Source organism: Capricornis sumatraensis, chromosome 6 (genome assembly GCF_032405125.1).
Source record: "Capricornis sumatraensis isolate serow.1 chromosome 6, serow.2, whole genome shotgun sequence".
NCBI lineage: Eukaryota > Metazoa > Chordata > Mammalia > Artiodactyla > Bovidae > Capricornis > Capricornis sumatraensis.
Genome location: NC_091074.1, coordinates 85414475 through 85428440, shown reverse-complemented (window position 1 = coordinate 85428440; position 13966 = coordinate 85414475). Strand labels below are relative to the sequence as shown.

Below are 13966 nucleotides of genomic sequence, written 5' to 3'. Positions count from 1 at the left end.
TGGCCCTTTGCCTGTTAGTATAAATAAAGTTTTATTGGCACACCACCAAGCTCATTCATTGATTGTTGTTTATGGCTGCTTTCATGCTACAATAGCAGAGTTAAGTAGTAACAGTGAAGATGGTAATATTTTATATCTGGTGCTATAAGAAAAGATTTACTGACCCCTGGACTATATACGCTTTGCAGACTGACCTCAAGTGTGACCCAACTCTCATTTGTCAGTTTCCCTTGCACTGGTCCCAGAAGACGACATTTCTGTCCAAGGGGCTCCCACACCACACAACTTTCTTCCTTTCAGCCTTTTTCCAAAACACAATGTATTGATAGAAGCAGACAGGAAATTACCACCTACTTCTGTCTAACTCATTTGAGTAGAAGAGTCAAAAAGAGTAACGGATTGTAACAATGGCTAACGTTTATCAATTACCTACAGCGTGCCTTGTGCTGTTGAGTGTACTTCAGTACAGTTAATCCTCATTTTCGTGATAGGTTCCAGTACTATACCCACATTGTACCTGAGGACACTGGAGCTCAAGAGATTAAGTGTTTTGCCCTGGGTCAAGAAGCCAGGACGTGCTGAGGAAGCATTTGAATTTGGCCAGGCTGTCAGGCATACCCCATGTGCTATTCCTTCCTGACTTCAGAAGCCCTCAGCTGTTGGATGTGAGCCATCTCTAAACCTTCAGCACAGTGCCTCTTGCTGGCTCTGTCTTCCTCCCTCCATTGGCAAACTCCCATTGAAACTAAATTTCAATGATTTTAAATAGAAAGAAATTTTCAATTTGAAATGTTTCTAGACTTTTAATGCATCTCCTTAACATGCGCATCTTCCAGGAAGTTTCCATTTTAAGCCTTTATGAGGAATTGTTAGCCAAATAAGTACTTTTGTGTGCATGCTCAATCGCTTCAGTCACGTCCAACTCTGTGTGACCCCATGGACTCTAGCCCGCAAGGCTCCTCTGTCCATGGGAATCTCTAGGTAAGAATACTGGAGTGGGTTGCCATGCCTTCCTCCAGGGACCTTCCACTTCCTGTAAGTACTTAGGCAAGTAAGATATTTTGAGGGTGGCATGAACCCAGGAGGAATTTTACCTACAGGAGGTGTATTCAGGCTGGGGGAACTGAGGGATTCAACAGTGGTTGAATACCTGGACCAGGTCATCCTCTGACTCTGCAGCATCAAAACAACTGGAAAAAGTCCAGGCCACTGGACTGGATGTCTTTCCCAGTCTCAGGGGAGCAGCACCAAGTTGAATAGACCATTGTTTGTTTTCTCTAGAAGGGAGAACCAATCACAGTTCCATAACTGAGTTAATGAAGATCCAAACCTATTGTGAGAACATAGACTCAAATCACTTCCAGTTACAGGCGGCCAGCGCTAGGCTGTTAGCAGGCAGAGGCATATCCTGTCTGGAAAGCAAGCCTTGAATTAATGCTGGGAACTAATGCTGCCCTGTTCTAGCAGCACTGCTGGAGTTTGGCTGCTGGAATTTATTTTCCACTGAGTTGGGGCTTATTCTGAGAGTATGTGTACTATGTAATAAATTTTAAAATCATTCATTTTCATTAACTTGTATGTCCCCTCAATTGACATAAGACAGTCTGGTTTGTTCAAGGCAATACTCTGCTGGTATTACCTGAATAGGAATATATTTATTATTCTTACTCCCAAAGAGAAATAACGATCAGATTTTTTTCAAGTCTTTATTTTAGAGCAGTTTTAAGTTCACAGCAAAATTAAGAGGAAGGTACAGAGATCTCCCATATACTGCACTGCTCCCACACGTACACAGCCTTGCCCGTTAGCAACAACTCCCACCAGAGTGGTACAGTTGTTATAGTTGATGAACCTACATTTATACGTCATCACCCAGTTCCTTGTTTTAGATTAGGATTCAGTCTCGCTGTTGTACATTCTATGTCTTTGGACAAATGTACAATGATGTGTAGCCTTCTTTATGGTATTATACAGAGTATCTTCAATGCCTTAAAAATCTCTGTGCTTCACCTATTCATCTACCTCCCTGCTCTGCAACCACTGACAACCACTGATACTTTTACGATCTCGAAATGTTCCCTTTTTGATAACGTCATGTAGTTGAACTTTGGCCACCTGATACAAAGAGCTGATTCACTGGAAAAGACCCTGATGCTGGGAAAGATTAAGGGTAGGAAGAGAAGGGAGCGACCAAGGGTGAGATGGTTGGAAGGCATCACTGACTCGATGGACATGAGTTTGAGCAAGCTCCGGAAGATGGTGAAGGACAGGAAAGTTTGGCATGCTGCAGTCCATGGGGTCACAAAGAGTTGGACACAACTTAGCAACTGAACAACAACAATAATTTAGTAATATATATTTAAAGTTCCTCCGTGTCTTTTCATGGCTTGATAGCTTATTTATTTTTAATGCTAAAAAATGTTCCAGTGTCTGGTTGCTGAATAATATTCCATTGTCTGGATATACCACAGTTTATTAATTCATTTACCTACTAAGGGACATCTTGGTCACTTCCAAATTTTGACAGTTATGAATAAATCTGCTGTAAGAATAAATCTGTGTGGACTTATGTTTTCATCTCCTTTGGATAAAAAACAAGGAAATTGATTGCTGGATCATATGGTAAAAGAGTATTTAGTTTTATTTCAATTTGCCTAATTGTCTTCCAAATGGCTATACCATTTTGCATGCCCAGTAGCAGCAAACGAGAGTTCCTGTTGCTCCACATCCTCAGTAACATTTAGTGCCGTCAGGGATCTGGATTTTGGCCATTGTAATATGTATATAGTTATAGTTCATTGTTATCATTTGTATTTCCCTGATAACATATGATGTAGAGTATCTTTTTCATATTCATTAGCCATCTGTATATCTTCTTTGATGAGATATCAATTCAGGTCTTTGATCAATTTTATAATCAGGTCATTTTTCTTGTTATTGAGTTTTAAGAGTTCTTTTTATATATTGGTTAGCAGTCCTTTATCAGATGTTTATTTTACAAATATATTCTCCCAGCTTTTGACTTATCCTCTCATTCTCTTGACATTGTCTTTTGCAGAGCTGTTTATTTTAATGAAGCCTAGGTTATTGATTACGTCTTTCTTGGATGATGCCTTTGGTATTAATCTAAAATGGCATTGCTATATCCAAGCCTATTCTGATTTTCTCCTAGGCTTCTCTTCTAAGAGTATGACAACTTTGCAGTTTACATTCAGATCTGTGATCCACTTTAAGGTAGTTTTTATGAAGATCATAAAATCTGTATCTAGGTTCATGATTTTTCATGTGGATATCCAGTTATACCAGCATGATTTGTTGAAAGACTGTCTTTGCTTCATTGTGTTCTCCTTGCTCCTTTGTCAAAGTTCAGTTGACTGTACTTACGTGGGTCTACTTCTGGGCTGTCTCTTCTGTTCCACTGATGAGTTTGTCTATACAGTCAGATTTTCAGTTCAGTTCAGTTGCTCAGTCATGTCCAACCCTTTGCGACCCCATGAACCGCAGCATGCCAGGCCTCCCTGTCCATCACCAACTCCCAGAGTCCACCCAAACCCATGTCCATTGAGTCGATGATGCCATCCAACCGTCTCATCCTCTGTTGTCTCCTTCTCGTCCTGCCCTCAATCTTTCCCAGCATCGGTATCTTTTTCCAGTGAGTCCGCTCTTCACATCAGGTGGCCAAAGTATTGGAGTTTCAGCTTCAACATTGGTCCTTCCAATGAACATCCAGGACTGATCTCCCTTAGGATGGACTGGTTGGATCTCCTTCCAGTCCCAACGGATTCTCAAGAGTCTTCTCCAACACCACAGTTCAGAAGCATCAATTCTTCGGCGCTCAGTTTTCTTTATAGTCCAACTCTCACATCCAAACATGACTACTGGAAAAACCATAGCCTTGACTAGATGGACCTTAGTCGGCAAAGCTTTTTAATATGCTGTCTAGGTTGGTCATAACTTTCCTTCCAAGGAGTAAGTGTCTTTTAATTTAATGGCTGCAATCATCATCTGCAGTGATTTTGGAGCCCAGAAAAATAAAGTCAGCCACTGTTTCCACTGTTTCCACTGTTTCCCCATCTATCTGCCATGAAGTGATGGGACCGGATGCCATGAACTTAATTTTCTGAATGTTGAGCTTTAAGCCAACTTTTTCAGTCTCCTCTTTCACTTTCATCAAGAGGCTGTTTAGTTCTTCTCCACTTTCTGCCATTTAGTTGTCTATAATTTTACATGTTCTATAATAAAGGAACGGAGAAGGCAATGGCACCCCACTCCAGTACTCTTGCCTGGAAAATCCCATGGATGGAGGAGCCTGGTAGGCTGTAGTCCATGGGGTCGCTAAGGGTCAGACACGACTGAGCGACTTCACTTTCACTTTTCACTTTCATACATTGAAGGAAATGGCAACCCACTCCAGTGTTCTTGCCTGGAGAATCCCAGGGACGAGGGAGCCTGGTGGGCTGACTCTATGGGGTCACATAGAGTCGGACATGACTGAAGTGACTTAGCAGCAGTAGCAGCAGCATAATAAAGGAAAATAGAAGCTCATGAAAATTGCTGAGGCCCCACATTGCTGGATTAAATTACAATAGACTGAGGTTTACCTTTGTATCTGTAAACTTGTTTCACAATCCTTTGCTTAATTCTCTGCTTCAGCCAGAACTTTGTGAAGGTGGGAATAGTTAAGATATAAACTTGATCATGTCATCTCTTCCTTTAAACCTTCCAGTGTCTTACCACCCTCTCAAGATAACTGCTTCCTTGCATGCCTTATCTTTATCATGCTTTCAGGCTCTGTACAGTTACCTTGCTCCTGTTAATACCTCTCCCAACCTAATGCTGCTGGCCCCTCCCCCACTCCAAGCTCCCCAGCCTCTTCCACTTACAGGAGACTTCTGCTGGCCCCTCCCTTGCTTCCAAACCCCTCAGCCTATGGTTATTGGTTCCTGGGAGAGGTTACCCATACCCCGCTTCTGCCTCATTCACATTTAGTCATGTTTCAGGTCATCATCCCCCAAGGCTTGGTCTCGTTCACCTGCTCTGGGCTGTCAGAGCATCTTATACTTAATCTTCATTGTGAGCCCCATAAGGGAAGGTACTCAGTCTGTTACTTAGCATTTTATTTCTAGGATCTAACATAGTGCCCTTTGGATTGTGTGGGTATTTCATTTCGCATGCTCAGATGTTAGGGTCATAGCATCAGTCTTCCAGCCATCCCTAATGTAGAATGATTACAGGGGAGGCCTGATGTGCTGCAGTTCATGGGGTCGCAGAGTCGGACACGACTGAGCAACTAAACTGAATGTAGAATGATACAGACATTGGCATGAATACTCTTTGCTTTTGTCTACAGAAAGTCATTTAAAGTTTTAAATATATATAACTTATAGTTTAAATAAGTAGTTTAGCTCTCTATTTCAGTGCTTAAAACAGCAAGACATGGAATCTAGGGGGCAAATTTTCCTACCCACCTTACTGGTTCACCATGTTCTTTAGCCTGGAGTGTTGTTGCCTGTACTTGACTATAATCCCCAGGATTGTCCTGACACTAAAGGGGCCCAGGCTTTCTAAATACTGGCCTTACTACATTGTGTGTTAGTTGCTCAGTCTTGTCCAACTCTGTGTGACCCCATGGACTATATGTAGCCCACCAGGCTCCTCTGTCCATGGGATTCTCCAGGCAAGAATACTGGAGTGGGTTGCCATGCCCTACTCCAGGGGATCTTCCCAAGCCAGGAATCAAACCCAGGTGTCCTGCATTGCAAGCAGATTCTTCACCATCTGAGGCCCTACTACATTACCAATATATAAACACAGACAAATATGTGCTATGTTAATATGTAATATTAACATATTAAATATGCAAAACATTAATCCTGTGAAAGTGTGTGACCTTTAAATTTTTTTTACCCATCTTAATGATACCTATTTTTTTCTCCTAACTTCAGATAATTTCCCTCTCAGCTTTAATGGAAATATTTACAATTTGCAATGTCTATTTTCCAGGGATAATTTTACATTTTTAAGTTGTGACTTTTTCATCAGCAGTTTGCCTCTAGCACTCTTTTATACAGAGTCTTATAATTTATCAAACAAGAAGATGAAAAGGCTCAGATTTTAGACATCTAAAACCAGTTGGTAATCCAGAGCATGTTTTTCTCACTTCATTTGATCTCTTTCCTTAACATTTAAATTAGATAATTTTTGGTATGAGTAACTCTCTATGAACAGAAGAAAAAACTGTTTTTCGTCTTGGCTGACTAACGCATACAACCCAACCCTGAATTTTTACCCAGTATTTGTCCAGTACACCTGTAAACAGGTCTACACAGTGTTTGTGAATCCAAGCCCAGTTGTCTTATATGATTTAATGAATCATATGATTTAACCCTGGATTTAATGAATTCAGAATGTTCAGAGCCTTGTCACTACTGGGCACCCTTCTTAGCACCCAGAGGTACCACCCTGGGTCAGGGCCAGGAGAAGACAAGAGCTGTGTGTACACTGTCGTGTGGTCTGCTTGTCTAACCTTTGACGTCAGGAGTGAGGACACTGGGAGAGGCTGGTGACTCCTGTCCTCTTGGAAGCAGAACAAAAGCCTGTCTTGGCACCAAGCAGTGGCACCCAGCCTGTTGAGCTGAAGAATCTGTAGGTGTTTAGCTGCCTGTACAGGGTCTTACATAGAGGGACCAGGTATCATCTTTTGTTCAGATAAAGTATTTTTTGTTTTTGTTTTGTTTTTTGCATCAGGTGTGAAAATCTCCAACTGCACTGCATTCCAGTCTCTTGGCATAATCCCAGTGGTTCTCTAGTTTCACAGATATGGACTAGATGAAGCAAGCGGGCAAAAGGAGGGGGAGTTGGAAGTGTGCAGTAGTGCTTTCCCCAAATAGCTTTAGGTAAATAAGAATTGATAAGATTATCTCATCTTAGTCTTAGTCATGCCTTCATTCTTTAAAGGAGTCCCTTTGTAATATAGATGGTCCTTATAGTAGTAATACTTATCTTCCTCTAAAATAATTTTCAAAGCATCTTGGTACGTCAATTTTTTTTTGTTGGAAGTATGCCCTTCGGACCCTTGAACAGCACATTAGTGCTTACTCTAGGCCTAGAGCTAGTTCTTGCCTGAGAGCTAGACTCTGGAGCCAGATGGGGTGAATTGGAATCCTGGCTCTGAGACCAGCACGGTACTTATCTCCTTTCCTCTGTGGTGAATAGCATACCAGTGATAACATCTTCATAGGGTTGTCATGAACGTTAAGTGACTAGTACATGTAAATGCTGAGATCACCCCAGGACTGCATATACTAGGAGCTTAATAAATGTCTGCTTCACTATATATATGCTTCAGAATAGTCTTTTATTCCGTTGAAAGAGAGTAGATGGTGGCAGTAAAGATTTACCTTCGTCATAGAAGTTTTATTGTTTAGTTAATATGAAGCTATCAAGGAAGGAAGGAAGAAGGTACTTTAATCTGGAAGATGATGATTAAAAAAAAAACAAAATAGGAAAGTGTAATGCCAACTTTTTAAGTCCAAGTTGACTTTTACAAAGAACTTCCAAGTCTTAAGCTCTACAAAATACTAACTTCTTTCTCTCATGTTGGGAAGATTGATGTAGTCAGGCAATGTCTTTCAACGTGGTGATCCAAACACATTTCATCACGTGTTTGGCCATGCTGGAGATTTTCACTTCAGCTGCGAGGGTGAGGAAAGGAGGAGAGAGGCAGAGGAGGAGACAGGTAGTGGTGGGGGTGGGGAGGAGAGAGAGCAGGGGTGTGAGAGTGCAAGCGAAATAGATACAAGAAAGAGATAATGAGCATGAATATCAGCTAGCTTCGAGCTAGCATTTTACAAAGGGTTTTAGCAGCCAAGCGCAGAAGTGGCAAACACATCATTTCTGTTCCCATTCCATGGGCCACAACTAGTCACATGGCTCCAGCATACCTGCCTAGGGTGCTGAAGAATCAGTTCTCCCCTATAAAAAGAAGCAGGGTCAACGTTACCATCTTTCTAAATTCCATATCTGTGCATTAATATACTGTATTGGTGTTTTTCTGACTTACTTCACTCTGTATAATAGGCTCCACTTTCATCCACCTCATTAGAACTGAAATAGATCACCAGTCCAGGTTCGATGCATGAGGCAGGGTGCTCAGGGATGGTGCACTGGGATGACCCTGAGGGATGGGATGGGGAGGGAGGGGGGAGGGGGGTTCAGGATGGGGAACACATGTACACCCATGGCTGATTCATGTCAATGTATGGCAAAAGCCACTACAATATTGTAAAGTAATTAGTTTCCAATTAAATTAATCGATTAAAGAAAACAAACAAAAAAAAGCAGGGTAGATCACAGTTAACCATGTAACATATTTCCTGCTAATGGCAGACATTTCCTACAATTAACCTATTTGTACCCTTCACTGTAAACTATTCCTGACATTCTGTATAATAACAGAACCAGCAAAGGACCCAAGAGAATGTACATACATTATGCTTCTTTCTTATTTTAGAAATTTTCAGAAATTCAGGGAATTTTATGAGACATCTACTTCTGAACATTTTATTGCTGTACAGTTAGCCAAGAGATAAGGACTCTTGGTGACTATTTTTTTATTTTATTTTTAACTGGAGAATAATTACAATATTGTGATGGTTTCTGCCATACATCAACATGAATCAGCCATAGGTATACATATGTCCCCTCCCTCTTGAACCTCCTTCCCCATCCCACCCCTCTAGGTTGTTACAGAGCACCATCTTAATGGCCATCTTTCACAGGCAGGTTCCTATTAACAAGAAAGTTTTTATGCTTTGTATACCACTGGTAGTCAGTACACGAAAAAAGGTAAAGAAGTTAGTGATCCATTAAAGTACGGGACAGTCTAAAAGTAGACTTTTTTTTCTTTTTTTTTTTTTGCTGCCCTTTAATGTAAGGCTTACTACTGTGGGCAGTGTTTGTACTCAGCTCTGATAGGAATGAGTACCTCGTATCACCAAATAAATTGACATATTCCTGCAGATTTATTAATAATAATTCACATGAGCCATTCTTTTGGATCATAATTGGCCTTTACATACATCAAGCAGTTTATTTTTAAGAGCAAACCCTTGGAGAGTTTATAACTACATGGACACACCTCAGGGCCATGCTTAACTAAGCTTTGGGTTAATGTATACCTGACACTTTGCAGTGTTTCATAGTTATTGGAATGAGTTTGAATCCCATTTCTTCTGCCAAGTTTCAGATGTTTGACACCACTAGGAAGCAATATAATGTAATGGTTGGCCTTGTGATCTGTAGTATCAAATTGAGTTTGAATCCCAACTCCACCATTCAATCAGTATATGACCTTGGAAACTTTCACTGTTTGCTATGGTTGCCTAGGTATTTCTGATAGCAGATATTTCTGACTGGGTGGCCTAAACAAGAGAGATTTATTTTCGCACAATTCTGAAGGCTGGAAGTTTAAGATCAAGGTATTGGAGGGTTGCAGGTGAGAGCCTCTCCCCTTGGCTTGTCACTGGCCGTCTAACCGTGTCTTCATATGGTCTTGCCTCAGTATCTCTCAGCATGTGAGCTCCCAGACTTGGGTCAAGGACACCACTAGCCTCACTGACTCAGTCCTTTGTTCCCTAGCAGGTCAGCTGCCCAGTCTTGCCAGGTTTTCTTTTGAAATGATCCCAAAATATTTGGCTTTTACAAATAATAACAGGTATGAGGATTCTCACATATAAATAAATGAAATAATTTTTAACTGACTATACAATTATAGGTATATGTACTATTAAGATCATAAAGTCTGAAATACGTCTTATAGGGGTTGGTGGAACATGTTATAAGTAATTAGTTGGTTGCCTAATTTTTTTCTATAAATCTATGTGTAAAAGAAAGGAAATAGCCAGCAGTGACAAAAAATATCCTTCCCTATCAGACCTGTGAAGAAGGCCTCCATCTTCTGATATTAAATCACCACTTTGTACACATTGTACACCTTTTATAATCATATTGTACAACCTAAATATATACAATTTTTGTTTGTCAATCATAATAAAGCCAGGAAAAAATGAAGTTGCTGTTCACTGTTAAAAAATAATAATAATATGTAGAATAATGCATTAGCATCTCTGACTTCTGTTTTCCCTCCATTCTGGTCATTTTGTTGTTACATTTTTCTTCCTTGGTTCTTAAATATCTCTTTTTGAAACATATTCTGAAAATTTGAATTTTTTTACTTGGTTTTATTTAATTTTTAATTTAATTTTTTTGGACAGAAAAGAACAAGTTAGTACCTTGTATCAAAACATCAACCTCGTGGAGCCAAGACTGATTCAACCATATGAACATGTTATAAAGAACTTTATCCGTGAGATCAAACTTCAGAGCACAGAAATGGAAAACCTGGCCATTGCAGTGAAGAGGTATTAAAGTCTTTCCTCTCTCCATGGCAGAAGGGGTCCTTTAACTGGCTCTCTGACCGAGTGGCACAAGATGAAACACATTATCATGTTATGATACGGGGGGACTACCCAAACCTGAGGAATCAGGAGCCTTCTGAACTAAGCCAGCACGAGGGAAGCTGAGTCTGGCAGTACTTTGTAGTGTCAGCCAGCAGTCCATCAGCATGTCCCCATGATCCTGTCATATAAACCTTTCAAGGGCTGTGATCCATATGGAACTGTTCAAAGAGTTTCATTATCTTATATCCAGCCACTTGAAACCTACAGGAAACTTTTCATCCAGAGAGAGGCAGGCAGAGACTCTATTTGAAGCCTGACCTTGTCACTGACAGGGGAGTGACTCTGGGTGGACTACTTCTCTCCCTTAGTCTCAGGTTCTGCAGCTGCAAAGTGAGGCTATAAATTTTCACCTCCTCAGGGTGTGGAGACTTCATGGGTGAGTCATGGGTGATGCCCTTGGCACTGGGCTTACCATGTGGTGAGTGCTCAGCAGTGCTCCTTTCCCTCTCTCTAGCCCTCCTCACCAGCTTAAACTGAAAGTCTGAAAACCTCTAGCCCCTGACTCTCATCAGACAGTTTATGAGAAAGCCACAGCTGGCTCACACAGACTTTTTTTAATGGTTTTAACAGCAATACAGTGCCAAAGAAAAATTTATATTTGCAATATAAATATAATTTATATTTTACAACCCAAACATCAGTGAAAACACACTCACTCCCTGTATATATATGTACCCACACAGATACATGAGACACACATAGATATACACATTCACACAGGTGGCCTGTAAGGATAGTCCTGTGTAAACCCATCGGGAAGAAAGAATGGCGTTCTCTCCCCTCTGTTCTCCTTCCCAGCCAGGCTGCTGTCCACTGTGGAGGGAGTGGAACTCTTGATGCGTCTCTCCCCTCTACTTCTGTGCGTGGGATCCGAAGTCAGGCTCTGGTCTAAACACAAGGCCTCTTAAAGGCCACTTCACTGAGCTGACAGAAACCTCACTGAGGTGTTTAGGTGACTCCTGTAAACATTCTCTTAGCTTCTTGACTAAGGACCATCCGCCCTCATGTGTTTTGGGTTGGGAGAGGGCCTCAGGCTTTTCACTCCACCCTTGCATCTGAAGAAGGGATCCCCAGTGTCCTAGCAGGAGCCCTGGACGAAGGGTAAAGTGCGCGTCCCCAACATGCTGGACACATTACTGGGAGTGAGTCTTACTGCCATGGGGTCACAAAGAGTCGGACACGACTGAGCGACTAAACTGACTGACTGAGTCTTACTGGGGCAAACAGTGTGTCATTATAGATTACCCTGATTTAACCCTCCAAAAAAAAAATGAAAGAAAGAAAAACAGAGTTTTTCAGAAGTGAAGAAGGCAGAGAGGACACATTCGAGAGCAGTCCTGAATGCCCAGATGTTTGGCACTGGGTGTCTAGAAGAAATGGCTGAGGAAAATGAACATATAAAGGGAGAAACAAGCATGTGGCTTAGCTGCTGACAGCCCCAGAGCTGACCAATAAAGCCTGACAGTTTCTGTGGAGATACATGGTGCCTGCTTTTGAAATAGCAAGTGTTTTAAACAGACTGAAACTAGATGACAGTCCAGACTTGGCTAACATAACCTCAGCGGGCTGTAAGGTGAGGAGGAAGGTAACGGGAGCCGAAAACAGGGATAAGTCACCCAGAATTTTACTTTAGGGTCTTCCCTTCACCCATCAATGCTTGTTTGGAACCTTCTGTAGAAATTAAACTAATGAGCAAGTTGTATGAGAGGGAGTAAATGAATTAAAAGCAGGTAGCATGGTGTGGTGGAAGCCATTAGACTGGAAGACAAAGGCCTTCTACTGAATCCTGTTTCTCCTTTTATCAACACCATATCATTGGGGCAAGTAAATTGACTCTAAGTCTCATGGTGGCTGCTTTCAAGTCACAATCTAGTTGAGTAGACAAGACATATGCATGTGGAAATTTAGATAATTGGACATCGAGCTGAGATCGAACAAAAATAAAATTTAGGGCTTAATCTGAAGCCTCAATTATTGTAAAGTGACAGATGTCTTCATACTGGACAATTATTAAATAAAACTATCTGAACATCATCTCAAAGAAATTTTCCTGTTTCTAACTTTCTAGCAGTTCAGTATGCTCTGCCACCATAGAAATAAGATATATTATATTCATAAAAGAAATAGGAATTTTCTAAAGGGCAACAATATCTACATTGCAAAACTTTAGGAAACTGACTAGAAATAATTTTTGAGATCTTTTTTCCCACTTAACTATAGCATATAGCATTGTGTGTTTCATGTAATAAAATTTCAGAATTGTATGTATCCATGGAGGGTTTTTTTTTTTTTTTATCCAGTGTTTTAGCTCAGCAGCAAAAAGATTTTCAGTGTTGTGGCTCAGCAGCAAAAAAAATTTTCAGAATTTACTGAGAGCCTCTCAGTAATCTGGTATCTTTCTCTGTTCTTTGTTACAGTATAGTTTGATACCATTTAATCTATTCTGTTCCATTTATTTAATATCTAGTTTCAATGTCCCTTTACACCCAGCTGGTCAAATTGCCAGTCTAACTGTATTATGTGGAAGGAATGGGGAATATTGTTTTAAATGGTAGGTTTCTCATCTGTAAAATAGCTTGAAGTAGCTGAGGTCAGAATTTTCTCTTCATGCTGCAAGGCCAAGAGTATAATGAAAAGGTGCGTACCCTCTTGAATTTCAGAGCCCAGGACAAGGCAGCCATGCAGCTGAGTGAGCTGGAAGAGGAAATGGATCAGAGGATTCAGGCTGCAGAACACAAGACACGGAAAGATGTGAGTTTGTGGGCCTGGCCTGTTTATGCGATGAATCCTTGGACTACCTTTTATGTACAGGGCACGGGGCATTCTCTGGGTACAGCACATCCAGCTTGCCACAGGCACTCTCAACAAGGGCTTTGTTGGTGCTGATTTTGAGGGGGATAGATGAAGGAAAAAGAGACAGAGAGAAAATAAGCAGTCAAATACAGGGGCTAATTTCAGATGGCAACAAGCTCAGTCAAGAAATATCATGTGTGGTAGACAGGCTGCTTCACACTTGGAGGTCAGGGGCCTCCTTGAACAGGGGACGGGAGAGCTGAGGCCTAAAAGAGAAGGCCGAACCCATCTTCTTAGAGGAGGTTGGCTTCACCCTTAATACCGCTGTCTCTTAGCCCATGGCCACTGCTGCTTTAAATCTAAATTACAAGGACATGGCTGGGGTCCAGTGACTAAGGCTACAAGCTTCCAATATAGAGGGTCCAGGTTTGATCCCTGGGCAGGGAACTAGATTCCACATGCTGCAACTAAGACCTGGGGCAGTCAAATAAATAAATAATATAAAGTAAATAAATCTAGATTACAATGAAGTTAAAACACTCTATTACGGTGGGATATGCTTTTATTTATCAGTACAGGAACTCTCATAGTTGGAAGTTGGGTGTTACCTTTAGTGACTTCCATAGGAGAAATAATTGTCTTTCTTCGTTATA

At 41.1% G+C, this 13966-nt stretch overlaps 1 protein-coding gene across 1 annotated transcript in view; it reads left to right on the top strand.

Moving 5' to 3' along the window:
• Window positions 1–13966, top strand: part of RASEF (RAS and EF-hand domain containing) — an 84331-nt gene that overhangs the window by 21779 nt on the left and 48586 nt on the right. Inside the window, exons 2-3 of the mRNA XM_068974191.1 lie at window positions 10275–10421; window positions 13181–13271. Coding sequence (XP_068830292.1) covers window positions 10275–10421; window positions 13181–13271 — 238 coding nt within the window. The remainder of the gene's footprint in view (window positions 1–10274; window positions 10422–13180; window positions 13272–13966) is intronic.